Source organism: Bos taurus, chromosome 19, assembly GCF_002263795.3.
Source record: "Bos taurus isolate L1 Dominette 01449 registration number 42190680 breed Hereford chromosome 19, ARS-UCD2.0, whole genome shotgun sequence".
Classification (NCBI taxonomy): domain Eukaryota; kingdom Metazoa; phylum Chordata; class Mammalia; order Artiodactyla; family Bovidae; genus Bos; species Bos taurus.
In genome coordinates, this window is record NC_037346.1 from 62,215,456 (window position 1) to 62,242,080 (window position 26,625).

At 60.9% G+C, this 26,625-nt stretch overlaps 1 protein-coding gene across 6 annotated transcripts in view; it reads right to left on the reverse strand.

The window, feature by feature from the left end:
- AXIN2 (axin 2) overlaps positions 1-26,087 on the reverse strand; it is a 28,710-nt gene extending 2,623 nt beyond the window's left edge. The window contains exons 1-10 of one of the 6 annotated variants that reach the window (XM_059877930.1): positions 25,944-26,087; positions 22,522-23,450; positions 14,838-14,978; positions 7,623-7,725; positions 4,953-5,093; positions 4,340-4,857; positions 4,062-4,229; positions 3,548-3,784; positions 3,027-3,122; positions 1,678-1,845 (exon numbers count right to left, since the gene is read on the reverse strand). In XM_059877930.1, coding sequence (XP_059733913.1) covers positions 1,678-1,845; positions 3,027-3,122; positions 3,548-3,784; positions 4,062-4,229; positions 4,340-4,857; positions 4,953-5,093; positions 7,623-7,725; positions 14,838-14,978; positions 22,522-23,336 — 2,387 coding nt within the window. In that variant the 5' untranslated portion in view covers positions 23,337-23,450; positions 25,944-26,087. Of the gene's footprint in view, positions 1-1,677; positions 1,846-3,026; positions 3,123-3,547; positions 3,785-4,061; positions 4,257-4,339; positions 4,858-4,952; positions 5,094-7,622; positions 7,726-14,837; positions 14,979-22,521; positions 23,455-24,585; positions 24,885-25,320; positions 25,394-25,943 lie in introns of those variants that run through there. The other 5 variants (XM_024979963.2, XM_024979961.2, XM_024979962.2 and 2 more) reach the window with 5 other exon arrangements.
- Positions 26,088-26,625: the final 538 nt, after the last annotated feature.

Below are 26,625 nucleotides of genomic sequence, written 5' to 3' on the forward strand. Positions count from 1 at the left end.
CTTGGTGACCGTGTCCATAATCGCAACCTCCTCCAGGAGCCCTGACCTTGAGACTTCAAAGGCGTAGCCCTTGGCTTCTCACCACTGCGACCCGCTTCAGGCCCTGCTTCCCGGGCATCTGGCCTCTGAGGGCGGCTCCCCTCCGGGCCCTGCCCTGCAGCCCACGCCCCGGCCTGTCCTCGCTGGGATTTGGCGGGCGGGGGGCGGCGCAGGCAAGGTGAGTGCAGCAGCGCACGGGCTGAGAAGACCAGGGGCCAGGGGTCCAGCTCCGGCCCGGAAGGGCGGCAGGGAGGCCCCCTCGCCACAGCCTGATCCAATCAGCAAGGAATGTGCGTGCAGAGTCCACGCGTCAGAGGAGGGCTGAGGCTTCAAAGCCCAGCTCGCTGAGCGTGCCTCGGGACAGACAGGATCCGGGCCAGATGTGGCCGGAGTGCCCAAGCGGGGGCTGCCCTGCTCCGTGCTCTGGGCCCCCCGGAAGGTCACCTACGGTCCCACGCAAGGGCCAGCGGCGCCAAAGCTGAGATCCAGATGGGCCCCTGGAGGGGCACCTGCGCCGCTATCCTCGCCTGGATCTGCGCAAGATAAGCCAGACCCATTCTCCCTTCTGCTCATCTCCAGAACCGTCTCTGCCAGGTGTGAACCAGGAAGGTCCCAGCCCGGCCCAAAGCCTGTGGCCCATCACTGGCGTGGCCCTGGCCCTGAGTCCTACTCCCTTCCCTGCAAACCAAGTCATTCTGGGCTGCAGAGGGCCTGCTCTGAAGGGCAGGGGTCTCAGGCCCTGGAGGTGGGCTCACCAGGTTGAGAGATGGTGTGCACCCAGCAGGTCACTTGCTAAGGGATGCTAAAGTTCTCACACTCCCTTCCTTGCTCGGGGGGGCACTGGGGTGGTGGCTTCTGCGCCCGAGCTGGGCTCCTCTCTGACCCGTGCCCCCCACTGCTTCCCACTCCTCGTCCCGGCCCTGCACACGGCACCCAGGACACAGCGGGACACAACCCGTGTACTCCTCTGGGATGGAGGCAGCTGACGAGGCCAGCTAGGACTCTGGATGAACCAGACAAGGCGAGAGAAAAGTGACCTCCTTGGACGCCTGGAGCTGGCACACCAGGGCGGGGTCTGCACCGTGCAGGCAGGGCGAGGCCTGGGGGGACGGTGGGGCGTCTCCCCCAGGTCCCGGCAGGAAGAGTGGGCAGCCCCGTGCCCCCACAACCACCCACAGGTCCTGCCCTCTGTCCGCTTCAGGCCACCCTGCCTCACGCTACCCAGGATCCAGAGCTGAGGGGGCACGATGCCACCTGTCACGGGTGGCGGTTTCCACCGGCCTTTCGTGTGGACGGCTCTCCCGGACCTGCCTGAGGGCCGCCTTTCAGCCTCCTCATCCGCCTGTCCGACTCCTCTGCTCTCTCCATGATCTCCCTTTCAGGCTCCTGCCCGGCTCTCCTGACAAAGCGAGCTGTCCCCTGGCTCCTGAGTCCCCTTCTCCTGCTAGAGAAAGCCTGTCCCGGCCCTGTGCTATCTCTGGGAGGGGCAAGGGTGGGGGAGTCGGAGGAAAGGAGACAGAGCAAAGCCCCAGGCAGCCTGCCCCCCCGGGCCCTGCAGGTCTGGGGGCCGAGAGGCGACCTGGCTCTCGGTTCTGAGCAAACAGGCTCTGGAGCAGAGGAAAGCCCCAGGACGCTCACCGGTAGTTTCCCTTTTTGCTGAGCTGCTCCTTAAAGTGGCCCAAGGTCAGGCTCTGGGCCTTCAGCATCCGCCGGTAGGGGATCTCCTCCCCGCAGAAGAAGTAAGTGACCACCAGCTCGCTGGCCTGGAGCGCATGCATCCCTGCCAGCTTCTTGGGCTCCTTGTGGCTGAAAACGAGATGGAAAAGCCACAAGTCCAGCATCTGAAAGCGGTCAGAGCGCACGCACACACCCAGAAGGTCTGCAAACGGGTGTCTTCAGAGGTGAGGCTGCAGCTGAATGTGCTGAGGGCACTGGGCAGGGGCCCTGCGTTGGGGGAGCCACCGTGCTGGACACATGGTCCTCCCCCGGTCATCGGTGCAGGGCACACAGATGTGTGTGCTGCCCAATGAGAGGACAGAGAAATGTCCATTGCGGGGCACCCACAGGGAACTTGCCCCAAAAGATAGCAACCCTCCCAGAGTGACCAGGACACCACACTTGCCCCAATCAGGGTCTGTGGTTTCTGCCTCTACCCAGGGATGGTGTGAACTTGGAACGCCAGGGACCATGGTGGGGGTGTGTGGGGATCAGGCCTCAGTCACTGCAACTTCTGAGTTTTTGCAGAAAGGCTAAAAAAAAAAAAAAAAAAAGCAATAGGCCCAGACAGCTGGTCAACTTAAGGTCAACCAATTAAAACGTTGTAGAGATTTTTTTTCTCTCTTTGAACACTACTCATGACGGAGCAACTAAGAAAGAACAAGTGAATGATTTCGACCACTTTAGATCTCAGCAGCTGACCACTTTTTTCACACCCCATCATGGAACGAAACGAAGCCTGGCTTTCCTGTCCAGTCACAGGAGTGTAACTCGACAACAGGAACCGGGGCACCGGCTGGGAGATGCTTTTCCCACCACCCCCCAATCCCGGCCCCCGCAAGACAGCAAGGTTGGGCCCTTCGTCTGTCTCTGCAACCAGGCAGAAGGGCCTTCCTGCTCAGTTCCACACAGACGTTTTCAACCCGCTAGCCTTCCAGGTGAACAGGAACAACTTTTCCATCTGTGTTTGGGTTTCTCTAACCAGAGGCTAAAGGCTTTGCTCTGAGCTTGCGACCTTGAGCCAGCCACCACTTCACGAAGGAACACTTGCGTGTTACTACAAGTCACCACGCATTCCTCTGCATGAACAGGGGTTTTCCAGACTCTGATCTATGGCACCATCTGGGTTTACTGTTCCTTGTCTTGGATGTTAAAATCAAGATGATTTTATAGCCTAAAAAAGTTTTCAAAAATTACAACCCCTGACATGAATACCCAGAAAACACAAAGCCTCTGGATGGACCTCAGCGTCACCAGGCCAAGACACTCACTCTTCCGAAGCCGGGCTCGGGCTGGAGAAGGGTGTGGTGCCTGGCATCCCGGGGCCCGGGTGGCTCCTGTCCCTCTGCTGACCGGCCGCACAGCACCTGAGGACGGGAAAAGTTGAGAGGGAAGCCCCATCCCTGGGGCCAAGGGAAAACAGAGAACCAGCCTCCCCAGACTCCGACTTCCCCCGGGGGAAGCCCCACCCCGGCCTTGTGTGGACAGGAGCTCCCAGGGGCTGGCCCAGCCATGCTAAGCCCTGGGCCCCTGGGACTGCACGCTGCCTGCTCAGGCCGAGGGATGCAGGCACTGGATCCCCAGCAGGTCACGGTGCCTTGAAGCTCGTCTCACAGCTCCAGCCGACTGGGACATTCCTCAGGTAATGGGATTTGCAAGGAATTTCAGAGATTCCTTTTCTTCCTTGCAGGCACAACTGGCCAGATCCAGTGAGCCCGTCAGAGCGGCTGGACCTCAAGGCAGGGGTCCTCCGGCCTGCCCCTCCCCTGACCGCTGCGGCTGGTCCACTCACCGCTGCTTCGGGGGTTTGGACACTTCGGCCAGCCGGCGGCATGCCTCCTCCAGCTGGGCCAGGGTGTTAGGCGGGGTCAAGGGAGGCACCGAGGAGTCCTGGGTGCATGCCGGGTGGGCCCGGGGGACGGCGCGGGGGTGCCCAGTGCTGCCCCCCCACAGGTGGTGGCGGCCGGCCCGCTCGGCTGGGGATGTGCGGGCTGACTCCGTGGGGTAGGCCCGCTTGGTGCTCTGGGCGCTGGAGGAGGAAGGCGGAGAGGGTATGAAATGCGGTTAGAAAAACTGGAAAATGTGACTCCACCAGCGAGCTCTTCATCCTGCCTCCGGAGAGCAAAAAAAAACCCAAAAAACAAAAAACAGCTGGGCCATACCACCACCCGGCGTTGCCAGGATGCGGCACTTCTGCGGTCTCAGCGCAGCCGCTCGCCCTGGGAGGGCAGCGCCCACTGCCCTTTGGCTCGGGCCGCGTGGCCAGTCCGCCCCCATGCCCTGGGGCGGGCCGCGCCGCAGCTCACCTGTGGGGCTTGGGCTTGCCCGGCCGCTCGCTCTCCAGCACCCACTGCCACACGACTTGCGTCCTGTCTCCTTCCTCCCCAGGCGGCTGCAGGGACCCCATTCCACCGGGGGCCCCGGCTTCCCTGGCTGGCGCTGTGCTTCGTCTTGCGGGGGCACCGCCCCGGCTGCTGGTGGGGACAGAGGAGCGTGTCCATCTCAGCAACCCCGACCGCCTCCGCCACCCCGCCCCTCCCTGCCACCAAGTCCCGCTGCCCCACCCTCGTACAGGGTCACTCACCCAAGCTGGGCAGCCCCAGGGGGCTCGGGGACCCCGGGGTGGCTCTTGCACTTGGCGCAGCAGGAGTAGTCGGCGCCCCCGGGGACTGGGCAGGGGCAGCGCGCCCGCGGGGCGGCCTCGGCCTCCGCCTCATCCCTGGTCCGGGGGCCGGCGTGGTGGTGGATGTAGTGGTGGTGGATGTGCTTCGTGGCCTGCCTGCTCACGAAGCCCCTGGCCCCGAGGAGGGAGCAGCTGGCTGGGACGGCCACGGCGGGCAGGGGGCCCCCAGGCGGGGGCAGCGCACGGTGCGACTGGAGGTGGTGGCGGTGGTGGTGGTCAGGGGAGCGCGCGCGGGGGCTGTAGCGGCCCACACCCGGGGACTGGCAGCCGGGGGTCTTGAGGACCCTGGACAGGTGGTCGTCCAGGATGGTCTGCGGGTCCTCCTCGTAGCTGCTGGATGGCAGGAGGCAAAGCGCGTGTGGCGCGGGCCCTGCCTCCCGTGAGCCTGGTGCCAGCTCCACGCCCTCCTTCTCCTCATCCTGGAAGGGAAGGCAGCGTTGGTTGGGAGTCGCCCGGGTCAGCAGGAGCCCCTTCCCCCGCTAATCCGGGGCGGGGGGGACGGTGCGGCCCCCACCTCTTGGATCTGCTGCAGCCGTTCCTCCAGGCTGTGCCGCGTCTCCAGCTCCAGCTTCAGCTTCTCCAGTCGGGCGATGAGCTCAGCAGCGAAGGCGGCAGGCTCCACGGGGGTCATCTCCTTGGGCAGCCGGTGGGTTCTCTGCGGGGCACGGGGAGGAGACGCGATCAGGGGGCTGCCCGGGCTGGGGAACGGGCGTCGGGATGCGGCCAGGTCCACGGCTGCTTGGAGACTGGGCAGCGCGGGGCCCGGGTGGCATGGCCGCTTTATGCGCCGGCGCCGCAGTCTCATGGAGAGCCATGGTCCCCGGCCGTGCGCCGTGGGCACAAGCAGTTGGTCGCACTCCGAGAAGCCGCGTGCGCTCCCTCTGTAGTACAACCAGCCCATCAGTCGCTACTCTGAAGTTGAAAATCTTCAAAGACTGTTGTCAAACATCAAAAAAAAAAAAAGGCAGCTGTCTGCAATGGGGAGGGGAGAGCGCAACTCAAGGAATAAAAAGTATGAGTCTAAACAGAAAGGGAGTTGGGAATGTGAAAAAATAAGATTGGAAGAGAGGTAGGGGGAGCAAAAGGAAAAAAATAAAGGCGTCACAGGGCCCAGATTAGAAGCAGTGGTAATTTCTTCCCTGGCCGCACACTGTGCACCTTTGAGGTGGTGTTGTCTAACACTGCACCGACCCTCCTCGTTCTGGCCCACCCCTCCTCCCATCTCTTTGTACAGAAAATGAAGAAAGCTGCTGCGGGCTAGTAGCAGAACACTGCTGAGTTTGGCTGCCTGAAGCTGATCTATCAAGGGAGAAGGGAACATCTCCAAGTCAAGTGTGGAATATAAAAAGGCACTAGAACACTGCCAAGAGCAGCCGACAGAGAACCCCTGCCGCCGGCCCTCTGTCCCCTCCTGTCGTCCTAAGCCCCCCACCCCGACCCCTGGTCCTTCTGCCTCCTCCCCTCACTTCCCTCCTGCTTTGGCCCTTTTCTTGGGTGGGGGATGGGCAACAGAAAGCCAACCTGCAGAGGCCAGCATCTCCCCACTTCAGCAATGAACTGAGCCTCACCACGGCAACCGCAGAGCCACAGGACTCCGGGAGGGGAGGGCCCATCTAGAGATGGCTGCCATCTCACCCAGGCTGGCTCCATGCAGCACCATCCCCCCCAACCCCCAGCAAAGTGCTGCCTCCTGGAGAAGGCGGGTTTGCACTCCCCAGGACAAAAATCATGTAATTTACAAGCCTGGGCAACAGAACTTTTCTTAAACGCACAAAACCCCCCTAGCACCCTGGCTCCACCAAATCAAAATATATACATCGCATCGATACTGTTGTATTGGGGTGAGGAGACGGTGATTGAGAAGGGGGGCTCTAGAGATCCCCAGAAAAGCCATCTTCATCGGCTATTTTCACAAATTTGAGTGCCCTGGATTGTTCCAGGAGCTTCGGAGAGAAGTTGCAACAGTCTACACACTAATGCAACATGGGACCAGCAACTCGACGAGCTGATTTTCTATATGCGACATAACCAGTGAGCCAGCTGGGTTCTCTGTGGCTGGCAGGAAGGACTCGGAAACAGATGCTGCTCTGAGCCGCGCACTCTCTTGCCTTCCCCAGGGAGCAGTTAGACAGGGCAGGGTGGCCCCCTGCGTGCAGGGGCCGGGGGCTGGCTGCCCTCCAGGACCTGGAAATCACCAGGGAGGTCCCTGAAAAGCCCTCCACACCCCGCTGGCCTCTCGTCTCAAGCACAGAAAGAAGCACTCATGGATCCTCAAACACTGACTGCAGACTCAACAGGCAGGCACTAAGCCATGTTCTGGGGCTGGAAACAGGAGGGACAACTGATCTCCAGGGCTTTGGAGCAGAAATGGTACAAAGAGGAACACTGACTGAAGTGACAGAGCCAGGCGGGCAACACGAGGAGAGGGCCCGGGGATGTAACTGGCCCCGGCAGGAGGCAGACTCCGCCAGCCTCCTGGTTCAGTCAGTCAGTCAACAAGAGCTCAGGGAGACCTACGATGCGCCCGGCGCGGGTCTGGTCTCTGTGGAGAAGGAGCTAACAGAGCCGCCCAACGCAAAGCGTATGTCACCTTTGGGGCCTGGTTTCTGGGAAGGAACCCCTTGGTTTCTTTGTCTTAGAGAACTCTTTCTTTGTTGAGAAAATGGAGAGGGTTGCATAGGTCATTGTGAGGTCCTCTGCGCTGGGTTACACCCTGATGAACCCCGTCACACCTCTCAGGTGGGCCTTCCCTTCCTCCAGTTCCCGGAGCTGACCCACTTGGAGACTGCACTCCCAGGCCCCGCCTCCACGATACTGACACGAGGCCCCGCCCCCCACGCAACCACCCCCCCCCACGCGCAGGCGCACTCACTGGGGCCCCGCCCTGAGCCCCTAGCAGACCTCCCCCAACGAGGCCCCGCCCCCGGCAGACCCCACCCCTGCCGCGCAGGTGCACTCACTGGGGCCCCGCCCCGAGCCCCTAGCAGACCTCCCCCAACGAGGCCCCGCCCCCGGCAGACCCCACCCCTGCCGCGCAGGTGCACTCACGGGGCCCGTCCCATGAGCCCCCTAGCAGACCCCCGAGGCTCCGCCCCCAGCAGACTCCCCCTCCCCCACCGCGCAGGCGCACACACCGGGCCCCGCCCCCACGAGATCCCGCCCCCCACCGCGCAGGTGCACTCACCGGGAAGTGAGGTAGGGACACTTGACCGTTGGCCTTCACGCTCCGGTGCATCTCTCTTTGCAGCTGCTTCTTACTCCCCACGCGGTAAGGAGGGACGCCATCTCTAAGGGAGACGAAGGACAGGACCCACCGGCTCACGAGGACGCCTCAGCACACGCGCCCTCCGGCGCTCCCAACGAGGACAGACGCCCCGCCCGCCCCCTGTCCCTGGGCACCATGGTGGACCCTGAGGGGACGTCAAGCCAAGACCCAGGCGCCCTGCCCCTCAGGCCTCTCTGGAAGAGGCTCCAGCTCAGGGAAGAAGCGCCAGCTTGGAAAGAGCTCCGGTCTGTGCTCTGGTCCTAGGAGTGGGCCCACGCGGAGGGAGGGTCCCCCAGCAGGACACTGAGACCCTTTGCTTCCTCCAGTGGTCTGCTACCACCGCAGTGCATTACCCGGAACCAGGGGGCCAGGGCCTTAAAGTACATCAGGCGGTGCTGAAAGGACGGGGACCAGGCCCACAGAAGACTAAGCCGGGCTGGTGCAGGGGTGCAGAATTCTCTCAAGTCAACCTCGGGTTGTTTCCGAATGTCTCCCTCCCATCAGTCACCAGCAGGCGTCCTTGGCCTCCTCCCTTCCCTCAGCTCCAAATCCCACTGCCCCCAACCATCGGACTCTCAGATCCATGACCAAGGTGGGCGTAAAAGAGAAAGCCCCTACTTCCGGGTGTTCTGCGTGAGTCATCCAGATTAAGTGAGCACCTACTATGTGCGAGCGCTTATTCTAGGCTCCAGGCAAGACAGCAGTGAGGGGAGGGGATAAAACATGCAGATGACTCCCTGATAAAGCTCGTGTTCTAACACATAGCAAGTGAAACATAAAAAGCAAAATGTATGTAAGTTCAGTGGTAAACAATCTGCCTGCAATGCAGGAGATGCAGGTTCGATCCCTGGGTCAGGAAGATCCCTTGGAGGAGAAAATGGCAACCCACTCCAGCATTCTTGCCTGGGAAATCCCATGGACAGAAGAGCCTGGCGGGCATGCCATCCATGGAGCTGCGAAAGAGTCAGACATGACTTGGCAACTAAACAACAACACGGTAAGTGAGAAGGTGGTAAGTACTATGATGAAACGCACTGTGGAAATGGGGAGCAAGGACAGCTGGCGGGGTGGAGCTGCAGTTTTAAATGGGGGGGCGGGTTGTCAAGTCCTTGCCACAAAGGTGATTTCTGAGCAAAGATAGGGAGGCAGTAGAGGCCCTTATATTATGATTATATTTTTATTTTTTAAAATTGAAGTAGGGTTGATTTACAATGTTGTGTTTATTTTTAATTTCTGGCCTCACCCTGTGGCATGGAGGAATCCCAGTTCCCTGACCAGGGAATGAACCCACACCCCTGGCACTGGAAGGCAGAGTCTTAACCACTGGACCTCCAGGGGAAGTCCCCATCATTATATCTTTTGGAAAGCAAATGGAAGAGGTTTAAAAACAGCACCACCACATCCTCCTCCACTCCGCCCAGTCTTCACTGAGAGCAGGACCTGGAGTTGTGAGGACGTTTTTAAAAGACTTTTGTTCTTAGAAGCTGTTGGATGGTCAAGGTGTGATTATATCCCCAAAGCTCTTCCTTTCGGAAGCCATTTATTTACAAAAGCCTCGGGGTTCAGACGTTTGCGTACTGAATCATCCTTCGAGGCAGCAAATGTTGGAATGAGCTGCTTGGCTATTTCCCTTTCCCTGGCATTTTCTTCGTCATCAGGCCCCTGGCTTGTCAGTGGTGGGGGAGCATCAGTTGTGTCTAAGAAAGCCAACAGGTCTCCTTGTATAATACTGTGGTATAACTCTGTGTGGTGCCAAGGACTGTAACCCGCCAGCTCTTCTGTCCATGGGATTTTCCAGGCAAGAATACTGGACTGGTTGCCATTTCCTCCTCCAGGGGATCTTCCTGACCCGGGGATCCAACCCGCATCTCTTGTGTCTCCTGCGTTGCGGGCAGGTTCTTCACCACTAGCGCCCCCTGGGAAGCCCAGGTGGTTTCCCTGCCCCCACCTAAAATCACCTGTGGGGTGGGGGTCACAGTGGGGACCCACAGCTTGGGTCTCATGCTTGTCTGACCAACTCCTGCTGCCCCAGGACTACAAGATAAGGTCCACATCCTGCCAGCAACTCTCTTGGACACACCAGGATCTCCCTGTGAGGCACATAGGGGCCCCACCCGCCCCTCCAAGGCTCTGACCTTGAGCACCCTCTGGCAGCCTCGGCACCTCACCCCTTGCCTCCCAAGATGAAAGCAGTGCTAAGGCTTCCATAGAAAAGAGGAGACAGAAAGGTGAGCTGGGGAGGCAGTTGAGAAAGGGAGGTGGGGGGGCACGTCACGGGCCACTTGAAGGCAGAGGAACGAGTGAGTTCTGGAAACACCCCTGCGACCAGCACCCAGCAGCCCCCTGCACCCAGGGAAGGTGGAGGGTCTGGTTGCCGGCGTGAAAACCTGTGGCCAGCGCAGAAAAGGGAGCTTCTAACCCAGCTCAGAGGCTTACCAGGCGCCTTCAGGGAAATGTGGCTTTAATCCACCCCCCTCCTCCCCACAGCCAAGAATCTTCTACCAAAACAGCCCCTCATTCCAGAAGGGGCCTCTCTTCTTTTCATCCAGGCTCTATGAGAGTCTGTGATCAGTTTCCTGGCTTCTCAGGACTGTGAGCTGATGTGCGCCCAAGTCTTGGTCCCTGAACAGTCTCCTTTAATTATAAACATTTTAGCTAGCGAGCCTGCTGCCGGGCCCAGCTGTTTCTGGGGAGCACGGTTTTGAAGTGTGGACTCCACTTAGCTGCCATTTAAGCCGAGCCAATTAGCTTAGCCTTTTGACTGGGCCGTGCCCGGCCTAACCTGAATGTTGCTTTCCGGGAGCTTTGAAATAGCAGGCTCACGTGCACACGTGTCCACTTGCATTTCCGTTTGGCCACCACTCCGAGGGCGGCCTCTGATCACAGCCAACATCAAAGGGCTGGTTTGTAAGATAAGGCACTATGTGAAGTTCACTCGGACGCTTTCCCCGGGGACCAGAATAAACCCATAAATAAGATAAAAGGAAATAAAAATAAATAAAATGACCTGGACCACCCTCTGCAAGAAATGCATCTCGGGCTGATTTTGTGACACCCTGAGCAGACACTGACTTCAGAAGCAGCTCTGTGCAGAGAGAGAAGTCAGGGTGCCACCTCCACGCTGGCCTCCCGACTTTCACTTCCTAACAGAGAGGCCACACTTGGGTGGCAGGAACCTACTGCTCCTGGTGTATCCAGCCCACCCTCCCCCCTCCAATCCTTCTGCCCAAGGACTGGGCTTGAGGACTTGGCTGGGAGTCTAACTTTCAAAAAAAAAAAAAAGATTAAAAAAAGTCATTTCTTCTGAGAATGTAGGTTTTGGAACAACAGGCTCGTAAAATGGCCTTCTCAGAGGCCTGTGCAAAGACTCAAATCCCCAGCCATCTTTAATGGGACTTTCTGCTTAGCGGGGAACCAGCAGTGGGCAGCAGGCCCTGGCCTTCTGGCCCCCGAGGCTCCCTGAATACCCTCAGGGCAAGGCCGCCCAGCCCAACTTCTCCCTAGCCTCAGGCAGAGGTCCCCAGACTTCACTGGTTCTGTGGCAAATGAGACCAAGGCTTCCCCAGGCTTGCGTCTAATGAACTCCAGCCTTCTGGAGTCTATTGAAGGCGGCCCGTGACCCCCGTCCCCCCAGCCCAAGCTGCGCCCCTCCCCAGCCCCCAGCAGGGCGGCCAATCCCTTGCTGGCTATTGTGCCCTGGAGAAGCAGCCAGGGCCCTTTTCATGCTTTACGGGGGTCCTATTCACTCGTGCGAGGAGATTTCAAAGGGGCCTGCTGCCTCTCACCCCTGAGCTTCCCCAAGTGGACAATGGGCTGAAAGCGCCTCAGCTCAGCTTTTCATCCCCCGCGCTCCGCACCGTGCCGGGCCGCAACTGGCCGAGCTGAAGAGGGTCGAATCCCAGCCAGGGATCCGCCCGGCGCCGGGCCAGCGGCCAGAAAGTGCCTCGCCCAGCGGGCTTTCCGTGTCTGCCAAGGCGATGGGCCCGGGACCCCTAGGATCTCCAAGCCCAGTCCCGCCCGTCAGAGCAGCTCTCGTCCTGAGACCCTTTGTGCACCCCTGTGTAGGCAGCGGGAGGCGGCCCCACGCTGATGGGAACTGTGGGCCCAGGGGCATCAGAACGTGGAACTGGGGACGGATGGCTGCACCCAGCAAGCTGCCCTCGAGGCTGGGCGAACAGAGCCACGCACTGCCCCATGCCCCCGGCACTGACCTTAGGAAGGCAGGCTCCAGGGCGTGGGCCTCAGGGCCCCAGGCCCCCCGCAACCCTCAGCCTTGGTGTCCTGGTTTACTCATCCCCATTCAAGGGGGCCATGCCAAGGCGGGAGCAGACCCTGCCTTGAGGTCCTGCCACCTGGGACCCAGGGCACCCACTGTGAGCACCTAGAGAGCAGCTGCTGCGCGAGGGGTCCGCCTCAGCCTCCCCACCCACCCGGACCTTCCTGGCCCACATGCTGACCCAGGACAGCTCACTTCTTCCTGAGCTCTGGGCACCTTAAGTACACAGCGCTTTAGCTAAAGGTGGGGGAGGGTAAGGGCTTTGAAGTCACCTCTGAGGATGCCTTCTTTCCGGGCAGGGTCTAAAGAAGAGGGGGAGGGCAGAGGGGGCAGGGGAGGAGTTAGACCTTCCCCCCAACCCCAGCCCCAAGTCATTAGGGCTTCCCTGGCGGCTCTGCCAGCGCAGAAGACCTGGGATCGATCCCTGGGTCGGGAAGATCCTCTGGAGAATGGAACAGGGACCCACTCCAGTATTCCTGCCTGGAGAAGTCCACAGAGGAGCCTGGTGGGCTACAGTCCACAGGGTCGCAAAATGTCAGACATGACCGAGCAACTAATGCTTCACTAAGTCATTAAAAAAGAAAGCTGTGTGGTCACTAATAAATAGAGACTCAGGGTAGCTCAAAGATCTCCTTGTCAACTGGTCCTATTACTGCGGTTGTTCATGGGGGGAGCGGGAGCAGGCTGAGGGCAGGGGCCTGTGGGCTGGACCTCAGTTCTGTCTCTGACGGGAGCAGTTACAGGAGCACCAGGCCTTCCTGCCCCATCTGAGAGCCATGAGCGGTGGCCAGTTTTTCTGATTGGGTCTTGTGAGGCTCAGCCAGGTATGGGGACTACACCCAAGTTACCTCATCCCAAACCCAGAATAACACCTCAGTGACGCAGAGCAGGAGGCAAGCCAAAAATAATCTCTAAGAAAACTAAATAGAAGCCTCACAGTCTTAAGTCAACTATGTTTAACTAAGGAGATTCACTCAATACCCTCATTCAGACCCAACTTAAACTCCTGTTTTACACGTAACACTGACTCCCATGCAATCCACACTCTAGTTAAGAACCAGAGGGAAAGTGGTGCTAGAAACGAGCACACAGGCAGAGAAGGACAGGAGCAGCGTGGCCGAGAGGAAAGAGACGTGCTTTCGGGGCGGGGGAGGCACCGGTGCCTCTCGGGGCAGAAAGTGTGAAAGTGGGAACGTCAGTCTCCTGGTCGTGTCTGACTCTGTGACCCCCACGGACTACAGCCTGCCGGGCTCCTCTGTCCATGGGAGTTCCCAGGCAAGAGTACTGGAGTGGGTTGCCATTCCCTTCTCCAGGGGATCTTCCTGACCTAGGGATCGAACCCAGGTCTCCTGCATTGCAGGCAGATCCTTTACTGTCTGAGCCACCAGGGAAGCCTCCTGGGGGCAGAAAGCCGTATACAATGTTGAATTCTGTGAGATCATATTACAACGTGGTATGAAAACAGAACTTCAGATTAATTATTGGACCAAGAAACAGAATACATCTTGTCTAATACTATTTAATAAGGAGAGAGCAAAAACACTGTTTTAAGAAATATGTACTTTCCAAGTATAATAACGATGGAAACCTCACCTCTGTAAGAGCCCTCATCTCTTCATGTTGGATGAATGACGGCTTCCCTCTCTCCATTTCACTCAAGCCAAAGAGCTATTCTTGTATTAAATCTCACCTTAAACGTCTCTCTCCTTTTACTAACGGGGGAATCTGAGGTGATACAATAAAAGCCACCGGGAAACTCAACAGTCAAGTCTCAAACCAACCCGTCCACTTTCCTTTCAATCGGCTCCATGCCGCAGGCCAAGCAACAGATCTCTGGCCAATGGAAACCAGATCATTTCAAGCAAACTGGAAGAAGAGCTGGGAAGTCTTGGGAAGGCAAAGGGACAGACTGGAAACACGTGTGCCAGAAGCAACTACAGCTGCACAGGCTTGCCTGCAGAAAGCGGCCCCCTTAGCAGACTCTACTCCAGAGCGTGTGAGGAAGACTCTCCAAAGACCACCTCTAGAGTGGTGGTTCCCAGCTGGGCTCCACCTCTGAGCCTCTTGAATCAGAATCGTTAAAGTTGGCAGGAGATGGGGATGTCTGGTCCATGCCACCGCCCCACCCCCACACACCTGAGACTCACAGAGCATCCTTGTTCTCCGTCCACAGAAGTCACCACTGCACGACCTCAAACGACCTCCAGCTCAAAGCATGACCCTGCCCATGGCCCGCTGACCTCATCTGACCACCCTGATGGCTGGGACTGCCTTCAGGAGCCCCAGCTGTCCATCTGCAGAAGAGCCAGGATCCGAGACAACTCTGGAGAGAGCGCCCAGCGACAGAGCAGGCACCACACTGGCACTTGCTGAACTGAACCATCCGAGAGGGGGCATCACACGCAGCGGCCTGGGGAGCACTCGGGCTTCTGGACTCCGCTGTCACTGAGCCCAGACACAGCCTCCCGCGCCCCCTGCCTCCCACCTGTCCGTTCTGCAGACGCAACACCTGGATTCAAGACCCGCCAAGCTCTTCTGCCCACAGGGAAAGTGGCGAAATGACAAGCAGAAGGGGGCGTCTGCACTCAGGGAGCCTGCAGGCGCTGCCCTTAACCGTCTACCTTAGTTCACGTGTCTTCTGTGAAGACACCTTCCGATCCCCATTCAAGGCTCTAAGCCTCCCAAGGGACCCTCCCGCATTAAAGCTGAGCCACGCCGGCGGCTCACTCCCGTCCCAGCCAACAGACGCCCACACGGACACGGGTGGGCTTCACAACGCCGGCCGAGGACCCTGCCCCGCTGCTCCCGCGGGCCACACTGCCAGCCGGGCGCGTGGGGGGAAAGCAGAAGGCGCTTACACGCTACTGTCCGTCATGGACATGGAGTCGTCGGTCAGCGCGTCACTGGATATCTCGCTGTCGTTGGCGCTGGCGGCCGGCGCGAAGACGTAGCCGGAGCCCACGTGGTACGGGTTCACGGGGTCGCTCCTCCTGAAGGACCTGCGGAGAAAGGCACAGCTCGCACCCCGACTCTCGCCCCAGCCCGGGGCGCCCGGGAGGCCCTGGGACAGTCCCCCGCCTGCTGCCCAGGGCCCGCTGGTCCTCCGGGCAGTGAACAGGCTCACGGGGCCCCCGACTCTCGCCCCAGCCCGGGGCGCCCGGGAGGCCCTGGGACAGTCCCCCGCCTGCTGCCCAGGGCCCGCTGACCCTCTGGGCAGTGAACAGGCTCACGGGGCCCGTGGAGCCACTGACCTGCCCTGGGGAGAGAGCAGGGGGCGTCTCTGCGCCTGAGGTGGCTCAGGGGGGCTCAGAGTCCTCAAGGGACACTTCCAGAGGAGACTGCTACTGGAGGGGAGGCGAGCGGATGACAGAGGAGTTGAGTCTGCAGACGGAGCATCCCCGCCCACGAAGTGAGGTAGCCCTTTACATACGCGACCTCATCTGATCCTCGAGGCCACCAGGGTGAAGAGGTCGTGTGCCCATTTCACAGATGTGCCCGGGGGGCCCTGGATCACAGAACCGCAGCCAGTGGGTGTGGGACCCATCCGGATGACTCCCCCTCAGCCCGTCTCTCTGCTTCTTCACACAGGACTAGCCTCAGTGTCAAAAGACACTCCAGCGTGAGAGCCAGGACGAATGACCCATGGTGGGTGTCCGGGCTCCCCGGTGGAGGAACTGGTGGGGTGGTGGGGATGCTTCCTGGGCCCGGTGACCCTGGATGGGACACGGGGGTGGGGGCCAGGGAAGCGAAGCGCAGCAGCAGGTCCTCCACCCTGGGTGGCGGCGGGGTGGGGGAGAGGCCTGAGGCTTTCCCAGCAGCCGTGGGATCCAGGGGGCCTGGGTCAGACTGAGGTCGGGGGCGGGCAGGGAGCTGCTGCACAGCTGGGCAGAAGAGCCCCGAGGAGGGTGGGCACCGGGGCTGGAATGAAGGTGTGTGTGGGGGGTCCTGCCTTCGGGACCTGCCCTCCGGCTGCAGCGACGAAGCAGACAAGTGACACTTAGAGCTGTAACTCTTCACAGCAGAACAGACCTTACAAAGGGTCTAACCCGACCCCTCAGTTTAAAGCAGACAAGTGACACTTAGCGCTGTAACACTTCACAGCAGAACAGACCTTATAAAGGGCCTAACCCGACCCTCAGTTTAAAACGTTAAAGAAACCAAGAGCTACCACCAGTGATGGGAACAGTCAACTCACTGGACAAGACCCTGATGCTGGGAAAGACTGAGGGCAAAAGGAGAAGGGGGTGACGGAGGATGAGACGGTTGGATGGCATCAGTGACTCAATGGACAGGAGTTTGAGCAAAGACCAGGAGAGTGAAGGACAGGGAAGCCTGGTGTGCTGCAGTCTATGGGGTTGCAAAGAGCTGGACATGACTGAGTGACTGAACCAGCACCACCATCAGCTCAGGCTCAGTGTGGGTGGGTCCCATCTCCTCCCTGCCGCACCCCCGCCAGTACAGGAGGTGGTCAAGGACTGTCTGCCACCCAGTCATTGGCAAGGCCCCCCAGGGAGTGATGGAGCCCCAGGAGGGGGTGATGCTCTGCGGGGCGGCCACGTGGAGCCCACATCAGGTCCTGGAGGAGCTGATGGCAGCAGAGATCCCCAACCTGCCGGACTGAGCGAGGCCAGATCTCGGAAACGTCAGATGGCCGAGCAGCGACCAGGAAGTGCTCACAAGGAGTGTGGCGTGAGCCCACTGGACACCTTGGGCCAGGCCACCCTGCCTGGCCCCGCCGCTCCGGCCTCGCTGGCCCACCTGTGAGGGTGGGGGGGCCTGGCCCCTCCCTCCTTGCCCGGATTCTCGGTGCTGATGCCAGGAGGCCGGGGGATCCTCCATGACTTGGAACTGGTGCCCATGTCTCCAGTGTGGCGTTTCCAGACAGCAGGGCAGGAGGAAGAGGGAGGAGGGGACCGCCCACGAGAGGCCCATGGTCCTCCCAGAGCAGAGGCGGGCGAGGGGCGGCTGGTACGAGCACTCACGAGGAGACACACTCTGCCGTGTCTCCACTACGGGCGGGACAGGAGGGGAGTGGAAGAAAATGCTTCCCCGTGGTCAGGTGGCCCCAAGCTCCAATCTCCTGGACAGGCCCCTGCCTCAAAGCAGGATGGAGCTTCCCAGGGGGCTCAGTGGTAAAGAATCTGCCTGCCAATGCGAGAGACACAGGTTTGATCCCTAGTTCGGGAAGATCCCCTCAAGGAGGAAATCACAACCCACTCCAGCGTTCTTGCCTGGGAAATCCCATGGACAGAGGAGCCTGGAGGGCTACAGTCCATGGGGTCCTGAAAGACTCGGATATGACTGAGCGACTGAGCAACAAGAAGGATGGAGGAGATGACGGTCCTCAAGGGCTCCGTCAGGTGGAACCGGGAAGCTCCCAGCCAGCTGGGTGTCACAGCCTCCACGGAAATGGGGTCCACCTCAAACAACGTGTGGTTCAGATAGCCACTGGCCCCGGGCTGGAAACACCTTCCAAGGGCGATGCTTACAGGGGTCCTGGTAAGGGGGCGCTGTTTACAGGGGTCCTGGTAAGAGGGCACTTTACTGGGGTCATGCTAACTCTCCAGAAAACCACCCAGCAGCAAACACAAGGCGCTCTCGGGCAGGGTTATCAGGGTGACTGCACAGCGCTGGTGTGTTTCCCTCCTGAAGGCCTGTCCTGCGTGTGCAGGTGACAAGCCCCCTGAGAGCAGGGCCGGCCCGTCTGCCTCCCCGGCGCCCACCCCCCAGCACTGCCCGGCGTGTGGCTCGTGGCTGAAGCTCACAGCTTTGTCCACACTCCCTTTTTTAAGGACCTAGGACACGGTTGCTGAACGGGTTTTTCATCTAAGAGGTGTAACACAGAGATCAAAAAGCCCAAACAGGCTTAAATAGCCTCTGTGCCCCTGCCCATCCTGTGTTGCTATCTCTGCGGTCTTCACACATCTGCACCACCAGGTGAGGGCTGCAACCGCACGGCAGGGACGGCGTGACTGAGACCCCCCAGCAGAGCAAGGTGCCTCCCGCAGACGCTGCGTGCGGACACCGCTCTGCGCTCCCGGCCAGACACCGGGGCCCCAAAATAAACTGGGCTCCCTCCCTCCCAACACAGACGGCTACTGTGCCACCAGCAATCACACGTGGAATGTACTGCTCTTTGCTCAGTCCCTGTAGTGAAGTACAGGGATTTTCCTTCCATCATCACAAGATGACTCAGAGGAAGGTAGAGAGTCCTAGGGAGAGACACAGACTTGATTTTTTCTTTTTTCTTTTTAAAAACCCAGAACTTTGTCAAGATCTCCACAAAGTTTGGAGAAAATGAATTAGAAATCCTTTCTTGTGATCGCTTTAAAAAAAAAACAAAGAAACTCAACCAGGCTACAGTAATTGTACCCAGATGCGGATTATTTCTTCAGGGCCATGGTGCTCCTAGTTGCTGCAAGCCCCTTCTATTCCTCCAGAGAGCAGAGGCCGGGACAGGGCTTGCGTTGGGCACCCCCAGGCCCGCGGCTTCAGGGTGCACAGGGCCTCGGCAGTCAGGGGGCAGAGGCCCCTGGGACCCTGCTCCGCATGCCCCCGGCCTGGTCTTATCTGTTATCTCCTGCGATCCTGGGGTCCCATCCCCACCCCCAACTCCAGGGCCAGGCCCATACACAGAGAGAGCAGACTCGGCCTTTGGGACCCCTTTCTGGGGCCCCTCTCAAAACAGCGCACCTTCAAAGGCATTGGCTTCTAAGGCTGTGCGTTTGAGGCTCTTCTTTTCAGAAGCCCTCTAATGATTTCCTCACCAAGTCCCCACCCAGAAGGGGCCGCTCCCTCCCGCAGCATCTTCTAAGGGAGGTGGGGAAGGTGGAGGGCGAGGCCAGGTTCGCAGGCGAGGCCACGGGGTGGGCGTCGGCACAGCGCCCCCCTCGGCCAGCTCCCAGCACAGCCTCCCTCGGGCGTCATGTTCTTCCATGATGTTGAGGCCAAGCTGGACTCCAGTGGCTTCCACAGAAACGGGCCCCATCGGTGATGGCTTAGGGGGGACAGGAAGCACTGGCAGCTGGCAGGGGACACCTGCTGGGCCCCTGATGTACCGTGAGGCCATGAGGCCGGGGAGCCAGTGATAGACGGGAGACCACCGAGAGGGCGTCCCAGCACCAGGCCAGCCCCCACCAGGCCGCCGTCCTCCAGGGAGGTAGGGAGCACGTGTGCATGTGCGTGCGTGTCCCTCCTCTGAGGACCGTCTCCTCTTCTATGAGTTTGTGTCCTTTCGTGACCCATGGACTGTAGCCCGCCAGGCCCCTCTGTCCATGGAATTCTCCAGGCAAGAACACTGCAGAGGGTAACCATTCCCTTCTCCAGGGGATCTTCACAACCCAGGGATCAAACTCACATTTCCTGCACTGCAGGTTATTTTTTATTGTCTGAGCCACCACGGAAGCCCCTTAATATGAAACCCAACCAAATCAGTAAGAACAAAAACCAAGTCTTTGAAAGTGAGGCTCCTCTGAGTGCCCAAGGTAAACTCAGGGCTTGGGGACCAGCTGGTGCCCTTGGCATCCAGCTGCCAAGCCTGCTCCTCAGCAGCTGGTGACAGGGAGCCCTCAGCAGGACTCGGGCTCCCTGTCTCCTTCATTTGACTAAATCAAGCCGGTCTGTAGGCCAGGGACCTGGCTTCATCAGTGGAGGGGAGGCTGACTTGAGCTGGAGACGCTCCCTACATCCCAGGAACTAGCTGGGAACGTGGACACAAGTTCAACAAGTACAGGAGGTCGGGGCGGGGGAGGGGACACCTGAGACCGATGGGCACAGAGTGAAGGGACAGAGCAGGTGATGACATAGTTACCCCCACAGGGGATGGTGAGAAGAAATGTGGGAGACCCCTGTAAGTCAGTGATTACTCAGAAAGGCAAAGCACGCTTGCTTCACAACAAAACCACCAACAGAAGCCCTGGTCGTGCCCCCAAACAGTAAAACAAGGTTGCCCTGAGCCCCACATCCTACTCGGGAGTTCAGTGAGTTCATGAGCCCCAGGACAAGCTCTCTGAACAATAAAAACCAGTCATTTGTGGACCTGGCTTGACCACATAGGGACCATAAAACTCCCCTGCTCAACCTGGAGGAGCTGAGGCTGGAAGCATGACGTCTGCTCACGAGTCACAGAATCTCTTCTCCCCTCCCCACTTTTCCGTGATCATAAAACTGTAGCCCGGTGAGTTCTTGGGCCATGGCACCCCTTTGCCTGCCTGCTTGTAAACCTCACAAGCGTCCTATTCTAACAAGTCACTTCGTATCTGTCACATTGCATCTGAGTTCTTTTCTGCACTGAGACATAAAGGACTAAGGTACTGGAGCTCTTCAGAGCCCCCGAAAGGACACAAACTGCTTCAGAGGTTCACAGTGGACGCGGGCTAAGACTCAAGGCTCACTCTTTGCAAGTGAGACCTGAACCTGGTTGCCCTTTTCACACAGCCAACAGTGAGCATGAGTAAATCAAGCTAATTATAATGCCTTATGTCTGTTCAAACCATGTCCCTTTACAAAGGGCTTTCCTGTTCATTATTCTGATCCTAACAGCAACCTGTGACATCAGCAGAAGGGACAGTGCCCTCTCAGCTTCAGCAAGAGTTCAGCCCAGGTGGGAAGAGGTGGTCAGGGCTGCACCTCAGGCCTGTGAACAGCTCGGTGCAGCTCCTAACACACCGCAGGCACCCTTGAGTATCTTGCACGTTAAAAAAAAAAAAAAGACTGGGGTAGGTCTTAATCCCTCTTTGACAATGCCCAGGTAAGACTTGCAGTCCAGGTAAGGTACCAGCCTCTCAACCCAACAGGGGGACAACGTCAGGCAGGAATCTAGTAGGAAACCCAGGGGGCCAATGAAAAGGTGTTATTTACATATGAACAGCACCCACCAACCCCAAAGAGGCACGGAAGAAACACAAAGGAGGATGCTCGCCTGCAGACACCCCGTTAAAGCTGAATCCTGGTAGAAACACCCAGGCTGGGCCGGGAGGGGCGGGGTCCCGACTGCCCACCCACAAAGGGGAGGGTCCCAGGAGGGTCCCGCCCCGGAGCCCGAATGGCTCCAAAACCAGCCAGGGCGCGGTTTACAAAGGTGGCGCTCTGGGCCCTGACCCCGGGGGGACACTGAAGCCCCACTGTCTCAAGGCCCCCAGAGAAGCCGCCTGACCGCAGGCCTTAAGTAGCCTCGGCGACCGCTGCCAGCCTGGAGGGCACGGAGGCCGGCGGGGCTTTCCCCAAGTATCCGCATAACGGAACGGGCAGGGGTGGCAGGTGGCCTGGAGCTGCCAGCCCCAGAAGTCAGAGCCAGCGTCTTTCTCCAAACAGCCCGAAACCACAGCTTAAAGATGCTGAAACAACTCGGTTCCGATGATCCTTGGAGCCCTTGCACAAGCCAGTCAGGTCCCATCGAAGGCGGTGGTGGACCAGATGTCCGCCCGGGAGACCAGCTCGCAGAGCCACAGGAGCGCCCCCTGGCGGTGCCAACGCCAGCCTTCCCTCCCAGCAGGACCACCCCCGGACCACCAGCTTCCTGGCTCAGACCCGGCTCCCCGCCCCTCCGAGGCCCGCCGGACCCTACAGAGGGAGGCAACCTCCAGAGACAGCAGCCAGGTCGCACGCCCCTTCCCACAGGGTCAGCGATAAGCTGCTCCAAGAGCAGCCCAGCGGCCGGCCCCTCCCCCGCATGCCATCAGCAACAACCTGGAACTCAGAGGCTCATTCTCTTTGGATATTTGGAAGCGGAGAGAGAGAGAGAAACAGAAAAACTCATTCCAACAGGAGGTCTGAAGTTGCCTCCAAAGGTCAAGAATCTTAAGACTTGGCCGTTCTATAAAGAACTGCTTGTCCTCCAAGCCTCCAAGAGAGAAGGCAGTCCAGGGCCCAAGTCCTCTCCCGCCAGAACCTCCTCTCCATCAGCAGTGAGCGACACAGGCACCAACCGGGGTCTGCCCCCCAGGGCAGCAAGCATGTAAGACCTAGCAGCAGGTTCTAAAAGCACAGGACCCTTCACTGGGGAGTCACAGGTCCCTGCCTCCTCTGGAGGATTCCTCGCAGGGTTCACATCTCGTTCCATAAAGAACCACAAGCCCAGTTGTTAAGCCAGCTGCTGGCTCTTAACATGAAAGTTCAAACGATCCCACTTACCCCCGTGGTCTGGGCACACATGCTACCACCTGGGCCGCCAGCTCCGCCAGCATTCACTCCTCACCACTGAGTGACCCCTTCCCAAACCGGCGCTTAGTGTCTGACTGACTCTCCTCGCTGCCCCTCTAAGACTGGTGCAGGATAATGAGTAACCACATTGAGGCATTCTGCTGCCACTGTCTGCAGCCGGCACTGGGAGATTCCGGGTATTTAGCTGTGCGTGCATCCCTCTCCTCTCCTTTCAACAACAGAAAGCCAGATCAAAGGGTTCGTGGCCAGCGGTCCGAGTGCAAGACAGACCTCTGTCAGCCTCAGCAGCACATCTGACCATCCATCCATCCACCCTCCTTAACTCAAAACATCTGCAGAGCCCACTTCATTTCCCACCCCCCCGTCCACCCCAGGGCTTACCTGTATCCGCTTTCGATGGTGTCCATGGCCCTCGCGCTGGCTGTGGCCCTCAGGGTCTTGCTGGACAAGCCCACCACAGTGGGGGGGAGTTTGCACTTGAAGTCGGCACAAGTCCACTCCTCCTCCTCATTCAAGGTGGGGAGGTAGCCACACACAAGCCTGAGGCTGCCCAGGCCCCCCTGACTCAGGTAAGCTGGGTTCTCGCCCCCACTCCCCACATACTGGAGGCATATGTCCGACGTCAGAAACGTCTGGTAGGCGTTCTCCTCCATCACGGCCTGGACCTCGGTCTGGGCCTGGTCGAACATTACTGAGTCAATCTGCTGCTTCTTGATGCTGTCCCGAATGTACGTCTTGGTGGCAGGTTTCAGCTGCTTGGAGACGATGCTGTTGTTCTCGATGTACCTTTTGTAGATCGCTTTGGCTACTCGTAAAGTTTTGGCATCCTTCAGGTTCATCTGCCGGAATCCATTGCAGGCGAACCAGAAGTCTAAAGTATCCACGCATTTCTCCCGCTCCAGGAAAGTCCGGAAGAGATAAGCACCGTCCTGATCGCCCAGCAAGGAGTGCAGAGACTTGGTCCACCTGGTCAGCGGGGAATCCGGGGACGCCCGGCCCTCCGGCTCCCCCAGCCCGCCCTCGTTCCGCCGGGCGCTGGGGGAGACGGGCGAGGCCTTGGCGGCCGGGCCCTTTCCCACGCCCGGCTGGCACGGTGGGGTCTCCCCTTCTTCCCCGGGCACTGGGGGCCGCGGGGCATCCTCGCGGAAGCTGCTGCTGGGGTCTGGGAGCCGAGGCACCAGCACACCACTGCTCATGGCGAGTGCCTTCTTCTCGCTGAGTTTAGGAATTTTTTTCTTCTTCCAGTTCCTCCCAGCAATCAGCGTGGTCTCTCTTTCTCTCTCAAGTCAGCAGGGACTCATCTGAGCCTCCTTTCTGGGAAGAAAAGGAAGGGGGTGGGGGAGGCAGAGAGAAAAGGGTATTGATATAATCAAAACCAGATCTACCCAACATCAAAGCAAGAAAGTAAACAGGCTTTTCAACTCCTCAAATTCAAATCAAGCAACCCAGCTATCTGCGAGGTGCTCATCTAAAGTATCAGACGCTGCTTTTTCAAAGGCGAAATCTGAGCTCCCCGCTTGGGGGCGGGGGTGGGGGGGGCGGGGGCGGGGAAGGGGCGCGGGGAGGGTGGGAGGTGGGGCAGAGGGCCCGGGAGGTGGAAGACACCGGCTTCCAAAACCCCACCCGGCCCCGGCGCGCGCAGGGCAGCCCGGCGCGCCCCTCCCCTCGCCGGGACAGCACCCACTCCACAGACGCGCGCCCCGAGCCGCCGGGCGGTGCGCAGGTGAAACCAATTTCGGTCAATTTCCCCACGCGGCTCTCAGCACAGATACTCGAGCTCCAAACGTGCCCTTCCCCGGCATCTGGTTCCCATCCCCTCACCTACCCCTTCCCACTCCTTAAAAATTCAGAAGAGCCTCGACCGAGCAAGCAGCCCGCCCAGCACAGGGAGGGATGGGCTCCCGGACTCCCAGCTGGAACCACCCCCCCCCACCCCGCGCCACCCCCAGATGGAAACGTTCGCTGCGCCCCGCCTCCCGCCAAGAATCCGGCTCAGTCTGCACCTCGGTTTTCCCGGTTCCCCGAAACCAGAAATCCACTCACTCAGACAAGGCTTTGATCTCTCAACTTTGCCAGAGAGCGGAGAAGCCTCAGGACTCGCCGCCCCCTGCCCCCCGCCCCCCGGAGCCGCAAACCCTACAAAACCGGATCAGAAACCGTCTCACGCTACCACCGCCTGTGCCAAGAATCCCAAACTCTGCTGACCTCAAGCCTCTTTTTTCCACAAGCAAAAAGTCTTATCTAACCAATAAAGCAGCCGCTCACCCCAGCATGGGAAGGATCAAACTCGGGAGAGCGGAGGGGAGGGCTGGGGGGGCGGGGGGGCGCGACACCGAACCGGAGGCTGGGGGCCCTGGGTGGGCGCGCGGGGCCCCCGCGCGGGGCCTCAGGCCGCCAGTAGCGTAGCGCTGCCCAGGCGGAGGGGAAGGGGGTCGGCCCCGTTACCTGGAAGACGAAGGGGGCCCGAGGGCCGGCTCTCATCGCTGTCGAGCGCCCCCCACCCACCCCGGCTCGTCCCCCGGCCCCGGTCCACCCCGACCGTCCGGAGCCCCGGGAGGCGCTCGCAGCCCCGAGTCCGGGCGCGGGTCGGAGGCGCCCACAGAGAAGCCCGGAACGCGGCGGCCGGTCCAGCAATGGCGACGCGGAGGCTCGGCCTCTCCGCACGAGGGGCCGGGGCGGCCGGGGCGCGGGGCAGGCGGCAAGAGGGACGCGGGGAACGCAGGCGCCCCGGGCTCGGGCCGCTCCTGCGCGCAGACTGAGCCTCGGCCGGCGATCGGGGCCCCTCTGCGCCGACCGGGGGCTGGAGGGGAGGAGGGGAGGGGAGGAGAGCGCGGCGGGAGGGGGCGGGGGAGGGGAGGGGGCGCCGCCGCCCTTTCATCCCACCTCCCAAAGGCGCCCCGGCGCACTCTCGCACCCCGACTCCTACCCAGCGCCGCCCCGGCGCGACACCCCCGGGGGAGGGGGGGGGTCTGCCCCCGCTCCGCCCCCGCCGATCGCTCGAGTCTCTCCGCCCGGCCCCCGCCACCCCGGCCGAGCCCCCCGGAGCGCCGGGCGCCGCGCCCGCCACCCCTCTGCGCGCCCGCCCGGAGCGCGCCCCGAAATAGCCGGCCTGCCCACTTCAAAGGGCCGCCCGGCACATCAAAGCGCGCGGGCCGCCCGCCGCCGCGGCCTCGCACTCACCAGGGGTCCGCGCGCGCGCTCCGCGCCCAGACCTCGCGGGCGCCCCGGGCAGGGCCCCGGCCCCGGCCCCCGGATCGGCTCGCCGCCGCGGTCCCAGGCCCCCCCGGGCCGGACCCGGTGTCCGGGAGCATGGGGAGGCGCGCGGCCGGGGAGGGAGTGCGGGGAGCCCGGCGGCGAGGGAGGCGGCGGCGCGCCCGGCCGCCCCGCGTCTGCGGAAGATCCGAGTGGGCCTCGCCCCGCCGCGGCCGCCCTGGCCCCCCGGCCACGCCGGCCGGGCTTTCGACGCGGGCGCCGCTTCCAGCAGCCGCTCCGCGCACCCCACGTCCTCCCGGCGCTTCCAACAAAAACTGCGCCGCGGACCTCACTGTGCACTTCAAAGGCGCGGGCCGGCGCACGGTCCTGAAAGGGAGGTAAGCGCCCGGCGCGCCCGCGCCGCCCCCGGGCCCCCGCCGCCCCTCGGCGCGCCCGGCCGGCTCGCGGCCCCCTCCCCGGCCCCCTCCGCCCCCGGCCGGGCCGGAGCCCCTCCCGCCCCCGGCGCCCGCGACGCCGCCGGGCGCGCCCTCGGCCCCGGCCCGGGGGGCCCGCGGGGCAGCCGCTCGGCCGGGGCCGCGCCTCCGTCCCACCTTTCAGAGCGCAGCCGGCGGCGGGGGACCCGGGCGCCCCGGGCCCGGGGCGGCCCCGCGATTCATGGCTGCGAGCGCTTCTCTTCACTTCCCGGCGCCCGGCGGTACCGAGTTGCCAGGACCTGATCAAAGCGCCGCCGGCCCCGCGCGCCCGCCCCGCCGCCCTGATCCCGCCGCGCCAATCCCCGCCGCGCTCGGCCGGCCCGCGCCGCCCGCCTTAAAGGGGCCGCGCCCGGCCCGCCCCGCCGGGCCCCCGCGGCCGCCCGCGCCCGGCCCGAGTTCTGGTTCCGCCTCTCAAGTGCTCTGTCCTTTTTGCTCCGGCTTCCTCCGCCAGCCTGTCCCCGTCCACCCAGCTCGGGAAAGCAACAGTTTATTGTAGCATCCTGGCCATTCTGAGAATTGCAAGCAGGCAGATTTTTTTTTTCCCTATCATCAAACACTTTTCTACCTCTGTACAAGTTTCCCTGGGAATTTGGGCTTAGAGAAGCTTGTAAAAAAATAAAAATAAAGATAAGAGCGCTAGACCGGGGGTGGACGGCTAAGTGTCGTAGGAGGAACGCAGGCCTGCACCAGAAGTCGTGCGTGCTTGTGATAGGACCCCGCGTGCCTGGGTCGGTGAGTGTGTGAAGATGGTGTGAATCTGCCTGCAGAGGCCTGGGGGCTGGAGGTGGGCCCAGACGCC